The sequence below is a fragment of the Lipophrys pholis genome (assembly GCF_963383615.2).
Source record: "Lipophrys pholis genome assembly, chromosome: 16".
In the NCBI taxonomy this organism is placed as follows: domain Eukaryota; kingdom Metazoa; phylum Chordata; class Actinopteri; order Blenniiformes; family Blenniidae; genus Lipophrys; species Lipophrys pholis.
In genome coordinates, this window is record NC_137634.1 from 10,196,962 (window position 1) to 10,209,611 (window position 12,650).

At 43.3% G+C, this 12,650-nt stretch overlaps 1 protein-coding gene across 9 annotated transcripts in view; it reads right to left on the minus strand.

Moving 5' to 3' along the window:
- The window catches only part of phldb1a (pleckstrin homology-like domain, family B, member 1a), a 29,186-nt gene extending 16,590 nt beyond the window's left edge, over positions 1 to 12,596 (minus strand). For 5 of the 9 annotated variants that reach the window (XM_080483162.1, XM_080483159.1, XM_080483160.1 and 2 more), the window contains exons 1-6: positions 9,047 to 9,185; positions 6,963 to 7,061; positions 6,236 to 6,359; positions 5,261 to 5,431; positions 3,982 to 4,107; positions 1,707 to 2,776 (exon numbers count right to left, since the gene is read on the minus strand). In XM_080483162.1, coding sequence (XP_080339288.1) covers positions 1,707 to 2,776; positions 3,982 to 4,107; positions 5,261 to 5,431; positions 6,236 to 6,359; positions 6,963 to 7,061; positions 9,047 to 9,049 — 1,593 coding nt within the window. In that variant the 5' untranslated portion in view covers positions 9,050 to 9,185. Of the gene's footprint in view, positions 1 to 1,706; positions 2,777 to 3,981; positions 4,108 to 4,565; positions 4,668 to 5,260; positions 5,432 to 6,235; positions 6,360 to 6,962; positions 7,062 to 9,046; positions 9,186 to 12,273 lie in introns of those variants that run through there. The other 4 variants (XM_080483163.1, XM_080483161.1, XM_080483158.1 and 1 more) reach the window with 2 other exon arrangements.
- Positions 12,597 to 12,650: the final 54 nt, after the last annotated feature.

A 12,650-nucleotide genomic window follows, 5' to 3' on the forward strand; every position in this document is an offset into this window, starting at 1 on the left:
CTTAACCCAGAGATGAAAATAGCAATGAAGTCTCATTCCCAAAGATGTGTCGACTGATTTAAAAATATATATTTATTATTCAGGATTAATGGCACACTTCATGAACTTGTAATTAACACACAAAATGACCAATTTAATACACATGAGTTGTGTTTCTGGTGAATCGTTTCACTTGGGTCGTCAGTGGGGCCTCCCTATGTAAACTGCTGTAAAGTCTCTGCTGGAGTTCTCTGTCTGTCAACACGATTCACTTGGATCTTTGAATAGAGCCGACCCTTCATCATCTCTTCCTTTTCAAAGAGCCGTTCAGCAGATTGACTCTTTGGCTTATTTTTACATTAAATTGTTTTCAAAAGGTCAGTCCTGGACTAACTGATTTTCACCAGTAAATAAATGCTGAGAGGAATGATAATGGTGTGATATGTCATATTAATTTATTCTGATATAATATTGATCACTTTTATGTGACATGTGTGAGCTATATTTTAACATCTGGTCTGCCACCCTACACAACCTAGAGATTTATTTTACACTATGCAAGTGTCCTGAGTGTATGAAGGAGTGTAGAACAAAACCAAAGCAACTTTAAACTCTTTGATTAAAACTTTACTTGTATGTTTGTGTGGGCAGCCAGATGTGATCACGAAGGTAGTGGTTTAACAAAACAGTTAGTGATTGTGCAAATCTAAAGCCGTGCCATGAAATAAAACACAAAATAGATCTCAACCAGAAACACTGCTCAGCAAAGGTTTGGTTTGGAAAAATATGTGCACTTCATCTGTTTTCTGGTAGAGCTTGTCAGTGCATACTGGATGACTCAACACACTGGTACAGTGGCTCTGTTAGTGAATGTCTTATTTGTTACCAGAAACCGTCTGGTTCCTGAAATAGTCGTTGGATGTGTCGGGCCAGCAGTAATCACCCGCCTCTGTGGTTGCGTCAGCTGTCAGTGGGAAGGGGATGGAGAAGGGGGCTGAAGAATGAGAGACTGGTTGGGTCGGGGGTGGTGACTGAAGATGGGTAACAGGTATGCGTAGTATAATTTGATCAAGCACATTGAGTCACACCGAAGCAGCTTTGAAAGTACTGGCTGCCCGTCACTTCTGGTAAATATAGTGTTGAGCAATAGCTAGGCGCGCCCTCCACTCTCGACCACCAGACTTCTGGGAGAATGCTCACCACGTGTCACTTGGACCACATGGGCCGACAATGCCAGTAATGCACTGAGGAGATGAGCTGCTGGCCATATGCCAGTGGATTTGGGAAAGATATCTAAAGTCAGACATTGAGTCTGTAATACTACTACTAGTCCACTTAAAAATCACTATTTGTCAACCTTCTGATCATCTGTTGTCCCGTGTAAATATTTGCCTCAAACTACAGCCTATATTCAACCATTGAACTGCATTTCTAATGTTATTTTCTCATGTCGGCAAGTTTCAAGTAGTATTATAACTTCACTCACAAAACATCAAAATCTAATCAATAAGCCTCAACACAACACCAGTGCTACTGTAACTCCATGTTTGATTGTGACTCTGTGTGCGCCAACATAGTTTCATGTTTTGTTTTGTTGTTTTTTTGTGGCATGATTATTACAAATCCATTCATATACAGAAAGAAGGAAAACATCTTGAAAAGCATAGTAGGGCTGAATTTGGATATAATTTAAGAGCAGCTGTGCAGGCTCACAGCTGACCACTTACCAGTTTCTCCATCTCCTGTTCACGCAGCCTCTCCTCTCTCTGCCACCGGTGGTATTCCAGCAACTCGTCCTCATTGTCACTGATCTCAGAGATGCTGTTTTTGCGTTCCCGGGTGTATGGTTTCATAGGGTTCAGTTCCTTGTTGGAGGATCCTTTTGCAGCCATACCAGAGATCTTTCTTCGGCTGTTCGGGCTGGTGAGAGGAGATAAGCCAGATCCTGAACCCAAACCTGCAATGATGGCACCTCCCATGCCAGGCTTTGACTGCCTTCCTCCTGCTTCTATCTCCATCCCGGTGAGTGGTGATGGACTCTGGGCGTACAAAACCCTCATGGCTTCAGCTTTTGAATTAGCTGTGAGCTTGCGGAGCCCCTGGGGACTGTCTGGCACGGGTTTAGCACTGAAGCCCTGTGATCCTGGAGTCAGTCTGCGGGACATGTGAGGGCTGGGGGGAGGAAGCTCTTTCAGGCCGATGGCTCCAGTGTTATCTGGAGTCCTGAGCCTCTGAGGGACGTCTACATGGGAGAGATACTGACCCTGCTCTCGCATGGGGCTTTGGGATCTCTTCTGTAAGGAGGAGCCTCTCAATCGTGGGCTGGATGGAGCCGAGGTGGAAAACTTGATGGAAGATGGGTGGTGACTAATGTTTGAGTTTTCTGTGGTCTGGCCTGACTCCCTGATATGTGCTGATATACCCTCTGCCCGCATGTTTCTTTGAGCCTTTGGACTCTCCTGTGCCCTCTGACCTCCAGCAGTACTGCATGTGGCCACCGAGAGTGAAGTCCGTGGATGAGGGACAGGGTTTAGATTGTTGTGAGTGGACCGGGTAGGTATGGGAGGGGTTTTGTTTCCAAAGTTGTTGGCATTTTCATTAACATAGTTGTCCTTTGCCGAGCTGTTTCTTCCATTCAGTACATCTTGTGCACGCGGCTGAGGAACAGGCTGTTTGTCAAATCCCGACGAAGCCTTCAGCACCAAGGACTCCTGTAGGTCTTTAGCCACGTTGCTGATTTTGGTGACATTGTTGTTCAAGAAAGATTCATGGTTCCCATTTAGGACACTGTGGGGGTCTGCAAAGTGGAGACAGAAACAGTTGTGTTTGTGCATGCCTGTTAGGTAAATGAAGTGAACAGTTGCAAAAACACAAACAGATAAATTGGTGAAATCTGTCCCTTGTCATCTTTGTCCATTTGACACCCACAATACCTGAGGTCAGCTATAGGACAAGGAGGGTGGGTCCATATACTGTAAGGGAAACTACACATGTCTGCACAAGCTGCCGAGCACACGTTGACTCGCATTGTCTCAGTGGCTCACTTTAAATAGTGATAAATGTCTCAGAGCCAGTAGTCTCCTATATGAACCAAACCCAGTGGTCGTGATGCTCCCAAGTTGTGTTGTAATCCTACAGGGATCTGAAGCAGCTAAATATAAAAGCTGCAGCCGCGTACCTCATTCAGAGCAGATGAAATCAGGGCTTGGTCAGGAAAGAGTGGGGCCATATACACAGAGGGTAGGGTGTGGTGGCTCTCACTGCTCGAGCACTGACAGCCCGGCCAAGAAGGTCAAGAGAGAATGGGGTCTAAATATCACCAGCACCAGTTAGAGTGGGCAGGGCGCCAAGATAATAAAACATCATTGGAGAGTAATCGTAAAGATATAAAGCAGACATTTTTATTATTGTCTTTAAAGTGGTGTCAAATCTTGCATAACAATGGGGTCACATACTGAACTTGTGAAGTGGAGCACAATGTAGGACACACAATTAGTTCTGAAGAAGCTATTTTTGCACGCTGTCACGTATAATAATAATTCAGACGAAGACGAGTAAATGTGTCAAATGTTAGAAGCACATGGAATCACGTCTTTGCATTCAATTATCCAACCAATTGAATCTCAACACAACTGTTTGCTGGGACGTCTTAAAGGCTCGACAAACAGTTTAAGCAAATAATTGTGCATAGTTGATTAAGATACTGCCCCCCCCCCCCCCCCCCCCCCCCCCACCCCCCACCCCCATTATCAGGAAGTAACTGATTCATCTTTACAGTTAAAGACAGAAGAAACCAAAGTGTTTTGTCAGCCCAAAACATTTGCTCTGCTCAGAATAGCTCCTGAGGAAACTGTACAACCTTCATACTCACAGTTGTCACGGCATGCTTATTTCTGGATCACTGGAATTACTCGGTCTGGAGTCCAATTAGATGGAGTTAGACTGACATAATATATGCTTACAAAAAGCCAAAAACTGTTTGTTTTGTTTTTTGTCTTTTACCTGAAAGAAGAGTTTTCGCTGTGTTCAGGCCTTGGTTCATTCCAGGCAGCATGCTCTTCATCCTTTGAGCCTCTTCTGGGTGGTTGAAGCGGAAAAAAGCTGACTGACCAAAACACAGCATGCAACCTGCCAGTGGAGAGGATTAGATTATGTATTTATTTATTTATTTATTTTAGGACATCAGTTTTCATCATTAAAGACGCTGTGCCAATTACGCTGCCATAAACCTACAGCTCTCACGCTACATGTGGGCAGATGGTTAACGCATGAGTTGTTCGTATAAATATTCAATTATATCTAATTAATTTTGCACAAATAGGAACAAAACAGTGTCTTAAGTAGTTGCAGGCTGAAGTTGTTTGACTTCTACAGACCATGGTCTACACATAGCAGACAATATCAGGATGGTGTTCTGTTTATCAGTTAAAAATGACAAATATGATGCGAGTTTCTCGGTGAGATTTATTTGAATTAAACCATGTTTTAGTATAATGGTGAAGTAGAGATGTATCCATCCTTGTAAAGATCAGACAGGATATTTACGATTCTGAAAAAAAAAATATATGCTGATTAGTTGAACTTACGTGTGATTAACCAGTGAGTGAAATCAATGTCTCATCATTTCCCTGCATTTCTTGTGTCTTTCAATAATGCTGGAAAACTTCCTAGAGAGTCGCAGCTGAAGTCTTGTTCCCAGTTGTCCTTCGGGGAAATTTAATTCATCCGCTGTGGTCCAAACAGCTGCCGGGTTATCCCTTTTTCTATGCAAACAATGTACTTTCCTCCGTTCCTGAGTTGTTTGATTCAAACTTTCTTGATTGTCCTCTGAATGAAGCACAGCCTCAAGTATTCTTGTTCAGCAGCTGCTGCCTCCTCACACACCGGCTTCAAATGACACGTTGGTGTAGCTGCTGGCTTGGATCCCACAGAGAGGGGGCTGATGGGGCGGGACTGTTTTGGCTTTTTTTATGGTAGGTGCGTATGTTACTGGAAGGACATGAGACTGTTTTTCTATTGTGCTGCGAGACGGTGTTTTGGGTAATTTTGACTACAGTTGAACATTTGGAAGTTTATTGTTTTTCCCCAGTTTTGCTCAGATGAAGTCACCATCTGTGCCTCAGTGTGAAAACATTTATTTGAACTGCTGCTCTGCTCATTTACTGTGGATTATTTATTTATTTATTTTTCAGTTTGTATGGAAGCCTAAAGAAACTTAATGTGTGGGTTCATTTGTGAGTTTCTTTGCTATCGGTAATCATATTACTGTAGCGTACACTACCTTGTGTAAGGCGATAGGGCTTGTTGATAGGAATGCCATCCACAGCACACTGGTTTGCACATGGGTACAAGGTGATGCTGCCTGTCTGGTTTTCGATGTAGCAGTGCTGAGCTGTGATACCGGGGCCTTGCAGAGGGATATCTGTGGCTCCGCTCCCCAAAGTGGTTCGTCCTGCAGTGGGAGAAAAGATTTATTTATTTTTTTTCTGAGCAGCAAATTACTGGAAAGCTGTGTGGCCTTGAATACTTTTGTGAAGTATTCTTAGGCCTGAAGTTCAAAGCCGGCAGGGTCCTTGAGGGCAAGGCGTCATGGGCGGAGTCAAGTAAAATCAGTATGTGAATGAATGTCGAGCAACAGGTGGCGGTCTCTCGAGATGTGCTTAGCCTTGCAGATGACAGGCAACTTGTCAGCGTGAATTAATTTGATCATCTGCAACTATTCACGGTCTTATTCGATTATGGTATATTCCTTCACTGTCTTAATGCACAAGACACAGCTCAGCTCAAACTCACATTGTTTAGAGTAATTGGATATCATTGAGGATAAGCCAGTCTGTTGGCTCTGTCACAAAATGAGTAAGAACAAGACTGTTCTTTAATTCTTTTATCACATACACATAATACGTAGGAATATTGGAATATTGACTTCTATTTGTATCCACATTTCCCTTGGTAGAAACTGTGGCATTGATCACAAATGTTGGAGCCAGAAAAGAGAAGTCTGCAGATACTTCACCGGCCAACAGTTTGAGTTTCCTTCCAGAAAGCACCTTTAAGAGTGAAGCTTGATGTAATGCTGTTTCATATGGAAGCAAGTTCTGAGCATCTGATTCGAAACATTTTATGTAGATGTTTGTAAAAAAAAAAAAAAAAGGGAACATACTATCAAATATTTTTCAAAGCTTCTGAGAATTGCTGTTGTTTTATATCAGTGCTCCTGTTTATACACACACACACAAACACACACACACCTCACCTTCCAACAGTGGTAGCAAAGTGATGGCTGTGCTCAAACGGCCACTTCCCAAACTGACCAGGTGGGGGCGCTCTGCCTGGACCTTGAGGGACTTGCCTGTTTCAATCAGGTCCAGAGGAGTGCTCTGATGAAATAGCATGAGTTGAAGTCAGCATTACATAATCCTGAAACTATGGAGTTTCTCTTCATGAACAGAAAGTGTCGCCACGAGATAAAGAACAAAACTGTTTATCATGAAGCGTGAAAGTGAAACTACTAAAGTCATTGCTGAACACTACAGGAACAACAATCAATGATCGACATGCCCTCTCTACAGATTTCACCGACAGATAAAGTACACAATACAGATATGCATAGAGATGAAGGCATATTTATGTTTTTAATAAAACACCATGAAAATACTACCTCAATTGTTACTACAGAAGCATGCAGTGTCTACACAGTGGCTGTTACATACTTGTTCATATTCACTAAATGAATTCCTTCATGTCGGAAGTTTTTTTACAACTCAGATAGTTGTAAATGCAGTGTAGTACAAAACAGAGATGACGATGCTGAATAAATATGTCCTATTAATGCAGAAAAACTGAGATACGTGATTAGGATTTATGAGAATTCCCTTCTATTTGAAAGAATACATTTCTCAGTTTTGTTCTAATTGGTTGAACATTTAACATCCAGCTTGCAGCATTTTGTTTGCGGTCGGTCAGTGGCAGCAGTAACTCACCTGTAAGACCTGGTGTGTCTGTCGCCCATGTCCCACCGTGATCCTGCTCATGCGGTCCATGTCGGCAGAGCCGTTAGAATTATCTGACACATGTACGTCCTGGAGCGCAGAGACAGTAGGAGAGAGAGAGAGAGAGAGAGAGAGAGAGAGAGTGGCAGGGCATGAATGGGAGCACTGGGAATACTGCGACTACAGTTGTACTACAATGGGAACAGAGCTTTCCTTAGAAACCTTCTGCCCCACTTATAAGCCCATGTGACCAAACCACTATACAAAGTAATTGTCTCTCCAGAACTACAGAAAAAAAACAAAAAACAATCCCATCAGAAAAGCTGCCACTGATTATTGTCTCAGCTTAGGAAGAACATTTAGATTTTAGACATTAACACAATAAAGTCGAGACTGCAACCATAGATGTGATGTGAATCTTACAAACGGCCTGTTGATCTGTAGCAGGAAGTGTGAAGGAGCTCTGCAGGTGCCTTCCCCTTCAGGGGTCAGCTCACCTCTACCTCTGATGAGTCGGCGTGACTCATGCTCAGATCTTACAGACACACACGCTCCGTGTTTGTAGACAGATGCTGAGGATTAGATCCAGCTGTCTGCTCATGGCGCTCGCACCAGACGAAGAGGGGAACAACAAGCCGTGCGGAGCAGACATGCCTCAAACAATCGCTCACAGACACATAAGCTGTCCAGATGACTCACCATATTTTCTGCTCAAAGCCGAGATCCACGTCCTGCACTATCACACGCACACACAGGGGGTTGTTTGCAATCTCAGCATCCCAAGCAAAACTGCAATAGACACAACTTACTGCTATCTAGCGTCTGTTTTGACTCTCAGAGAAGAAACTTGGATTGCTGCATGTTGTGTGTGTGTGTGTGTGTGTGTGTGTGTGTGTGTGTGTGTGTGTGTGTGTGTGTGTGTGTGTGTGTGTGTGTGTGTGTGTGTGTGTGTGTGTGTGTGTGTGTGTGTGTGTGTGTGTGTGTGTGTGTGTGTGTGTGTGTGTGTGTGTGTGTGTGTGTCTCTCTGCTGATGGTTTTCACTGCTGTGAGGGATGCGCAGATAAAATCAGTTTATCCAAAGTCCAGATCATATGAATCATGTCATTTAAATGTCATAAGATGTATTGTGCACTTCTTGTACATATAAGGCTTTCTCCACCCGTCTGTATGTCACTAAGTGACTGCAACGCCTTTAGTGTGGAATCAGTGACACATACATGAGTTCTTTACCGCTCCATCTTGTCATCACTGATTATTATCATATGTTGAGTAAAAAAAAGAAAAAAGGGTTCAAAGACCATCTACAGCTGCTGTGACCCAAGTTTAGTCCACCGAGTTTGAGACAACAGAGCGTTCAGTTCGCGTCTGATGTCACTCCAGACAGGGCCACCACGCGAAGCCACGCAAATGTGACAATCACATCCAGTGTGTGGATCTCAGGGGACCCAGTGACACGGAGAACAGACCGTTCCCTCTGTTTAGCGCTGACACCAAACCCCCTCACGCCTCTGCTGTCAGCCCACTGGCTGTCAACACTGGCCCTCTTTGAGCCATACACTCAGACACAGGACAGGAGAGTGGGCAGGGTAGTGTGTCTCTGTCTGGCCAACTCACACACACAAAAACACACACACACAGAAACACACACACACACACACACACACACACACACACACACATGCTCCAGCACCCACAAACCTCAGTGATTTAGTGTACACACCCAGGCCAGAGAACAGTTTTAATGCTTGAAAATGCAGGGCCTTGCACTGTAACCTGTCATTATGGAGGCAGTTATGCCCTTCAGAGTTGCCATGCGCTTCTGAAAATAGATCCCACCAGCGACACAGTCTGGGCTGCTACTTTTAAATAGGAACAACTTCTGCTGAGATTGAACACTGACAAAATTGAAAAAACATATAAAGACTTTGAAGATTATGAAATGAATTTAGTTGACTAAAAGAACATATTGATGGTGATCTTTTGGAAGGAAAGCATAGAAAATGTAAACACTAAGCAATCGTGGCAAGTACAACTGGATAGTTTACAAACTTCTCTGACAGGCATGCGGTTCTTACCATCTCTCTTCTCTCACTGAGTCCAGATAACAGCTAGATCCATGGGTTTGTGTGAAGATTATTAATGCACAGAACAGTATCCACATTATTGTGTATGTCTTGCGTCTTGCTTTTTTCATTTACTCACTGTGCTCCTCTCTGCTATTTCCCTCCTCCCCTCCCCTTCTCCTCCTCCCCATCCCGGTGCAGAATTACATCCCATCAGAGTTACGCGCCGCAGAAAGGGAACCAGGCATCAACACTTCCCTCCAGTCTCTTATTTCTTCCTGTTGATTCCTCCCTTTCTTTTTTGGGAAAACAAGCCGTTTGAGTAAATACGTTCACATCCGTCCTGTGAGATTCCCACTGATTGGAAGTTCAGATGGATTACACCAGGTGCCCACCGATAGCTGGGTTTCTTCGCCTGCCCCGTCTGTTGTTTAAGCAGGTGTTAACAGTCTGATCCTACAAGGGAATAAGTTGTTGTGTGGGAGTAGGAGATGGAAAAGACCTTGTGTCCTCTGACTTCCTGCTCTGAGCTCTGTGTGCCACTGATGTAATAAACTATAGAAGGACTGTTTCCACCCTGGAAAACTATTGAACAGCAACCTATGATAACAGTCGATAATACTGCGCCCACAGTGGAAGCGAGTGGGACGGAGAAATCCCTATGTTCCACAGGAAGCGAGGGAGCACATGTGTGCATCTTTTCAGACCGTCCCACTGGAGCAGTTTGGCTTGGAGACGACGAGAAAGGAGAGAGTGGGAGAAAGGGTTCACTATTGATCTCTGAAGGCTTTTCCCATGGTCGGGGGGCCAGAGAGGGGAGGGAGGAAATGAAGCAGATGATGACTCACTGAGGAAAATATAAACAAACAAGCGAGGAGCTAAGTAACCAGATGGTGACTGGAGAAGTCTGCAAAGACGACTGAAGCTTGGCGAGGATGTCGATGTCGCAGCTGAGAGGAGAAACATTTGCAGAATGGCCTTTAAATGGTGGTTGGAGGGAGGCTGGTGGTTGTAGTTCCTTGTGCCGCATCAAATAACTGAATGCTACAGAAGCACTTTTGTGGTGAGAGTAGTCCTTATTAAGTAACTGATTTTCAGAAAATATTTGGTTGTCACTAAATATATAGTGTTCAACCATAATTGTGTCCGAAGATTTCCACATCTACATTTACGTCACAAAGTAGTAACCACGTCAAAAAAGCTAAATGGATCTTTTCTAATTTGATGCTTCATAATTTTAGAATATCTTACCAAGAGCATAAAGTTGCTGCTGAGAGTGGCCACAAATGTGACGAGAAGCAAAGCTGCAGCTTTCAGACATTTCCAAACATATTTACTGTATATTAACATGAATAAATATGGAAAATGGAAAGAACGACTCCCTTTGTCATTCCTCTGTGTATTTCATGCATATCAGATGTAAAAAGATGAAAACATGTGACACGTGTAACTAGAGACGAGACAAGAGAGGAAGAAATTGTGCTTTGAGTAGTACTTATTTAACAACTCCCAGCAGAGCAGATCAAAAGCACGAGCACATTTCCTCTTGTACTGAAACAATCAGAGAGGTTAAGGAGAAGTGTTTAATATTGTTTCCTCAAGTAACAGGAGCAGTCAGTGGTAATATTTGTAAAGATTCTTTGTTTTACTAACATTGGCCTATGCTGATGTATGTGGGGGAAGATCCTGTTTTTGAACAGACTGTGATCAGTGGTTAACGCTCCTGTCTCACGGCAAGAATATCTCTGGCTCGAAATCTGGGTTTGGGGCAAGTTTGCATGCTCTCCCCATCTCCCCAAGTCGGATAAAGCCTTAGCAAAGGTGGATGGATGATGTTCCAATTTACTGCACAAAACCAGGTGACAACAAAGATAATGGATCAGGGTGTGGAAGTGATCATGAACCAACAAGTGGCCCCAAAGTCAGAATTTGTCAGTCCAGTGTGTGTGGTGAAAATGGTTTTGTCCCCCCCCCCCTCACACATGCAACACCGACACCCGTGCCCTTATAGATTCAAACCTTACAGTGTCAAACACAGACTATGACACCATGTTTTGTTTTTTTTATATCTTCAAGCAAAGAAATTGTGTATTTCTGCCACTTCTGTCTATGAGACACAAAAACAATATGTGCAGCCTTCCTGCTCAGCTTATATGTCCATTTGGGAAGGAGTTCTCACATTTTGGTTTGAACTGGTCAGGTGGCGCAGACACTACTAATTACCACGGTGCAGTTGTCTCCATGTATGTCTGGACACGACAGTGAACAGGTGGATGAGGGAGGATGGTAGCAATTATACTGAGTGGGAGCTCAGTCAAGAGTATAGTCAACATACTCTGAGGCTGCATGTGAGGCAGCTGCAAAACAGTCCACCCCTCTTCTCCATTAGATCCATGAAGCAGATTCACTTCCTTGAGCTAAACTCGGGGCACCACAAATCCTGTCTCTTCTGCCAACACCGACAGGCCAAAACACCTTTGCTGAAACGTGACCAAAGCTTTGTTTTGTTAGTACACGCTGTCAGAGGAATGCTGGATGAGAGGCTCTGTTCAGGGCAGGCAATAGTTACGTAAAGTTTCCTTCAAATATTGTGTCATAAAATGGAATTCAAACTCAAATCTGACAGTAATTTCAACATGAAGGCTAGACTTATGATGTTCTTGTTTTAACTTTGAACATATTTCTGTAAGTTTTTCACTGTAAAAAATGTTTTTAATATCTTTTGTTGCGACACTTAAGTTGCTTGAAGTTCTGTTGAAAAGCTTACTAACTACACTGCTGAACTAGATGTTGATCAGAACAAGTTTAACTCTCTTAGTACCCCTAATCTATGGATCCGCCCCTGGAGATACTGTTAACTTGAGGGCTTCACATCGTCCACAACTCAAACACGGGTAGATAAAAAGCAAGGTGTTGGAGTATAAAATTCTATTTCTTTACCGTCATTACAACATAGCATTCTTGTCACAGTAATAACGTTGCCGAAAAAGTCATTCCAATGTTCACATTTGCACCAGCAGTTATGTGCAGAAAGTGAAAATGCTTCTCTGATCCCACCAGGGCAGTCAAGACACGAAACAGATTAATGCAGATATCCCTAAACCGGTCTCCTTTCTAGTGCTGCTCACTTATATTTTAATAATAATGTGGACAGAGAGACATTGCCTTCCAGTCTCGTACCAAAAATGCATTAAACTAGATGTTTCTTTTTAGCGTGACAAAGTTAAAAGTGTACTTACTCAGGCGTATGTGCACCTCACATTCATGTTGGAGAAATGCCTCATCATCCAGTAATTCCACCAAAACGGTATTTCGAGATGTCTGAGCCCCAGAGGCAGTCTGATCTCACCCACAAATTAAATTGTCCATTCATAAAGCCAGGTGTCGGATGACTTCTACCTGCTCCCTCTGCCTTCTAAAATTAAAGTTTCTTATGAAGACAGTGATGAAATATCTTGTCTGATCAACACATACAGACTGTGCCTCACTCGGTGAGTGAAACATAACTGGGTCATGACAGGCTGAAAACTATGAGTACTGCCACAATAGCCCCATTATCTCCTCCTCACACACACACACACACACGCACACGCACACACGTTTTTGTTTCTCATTA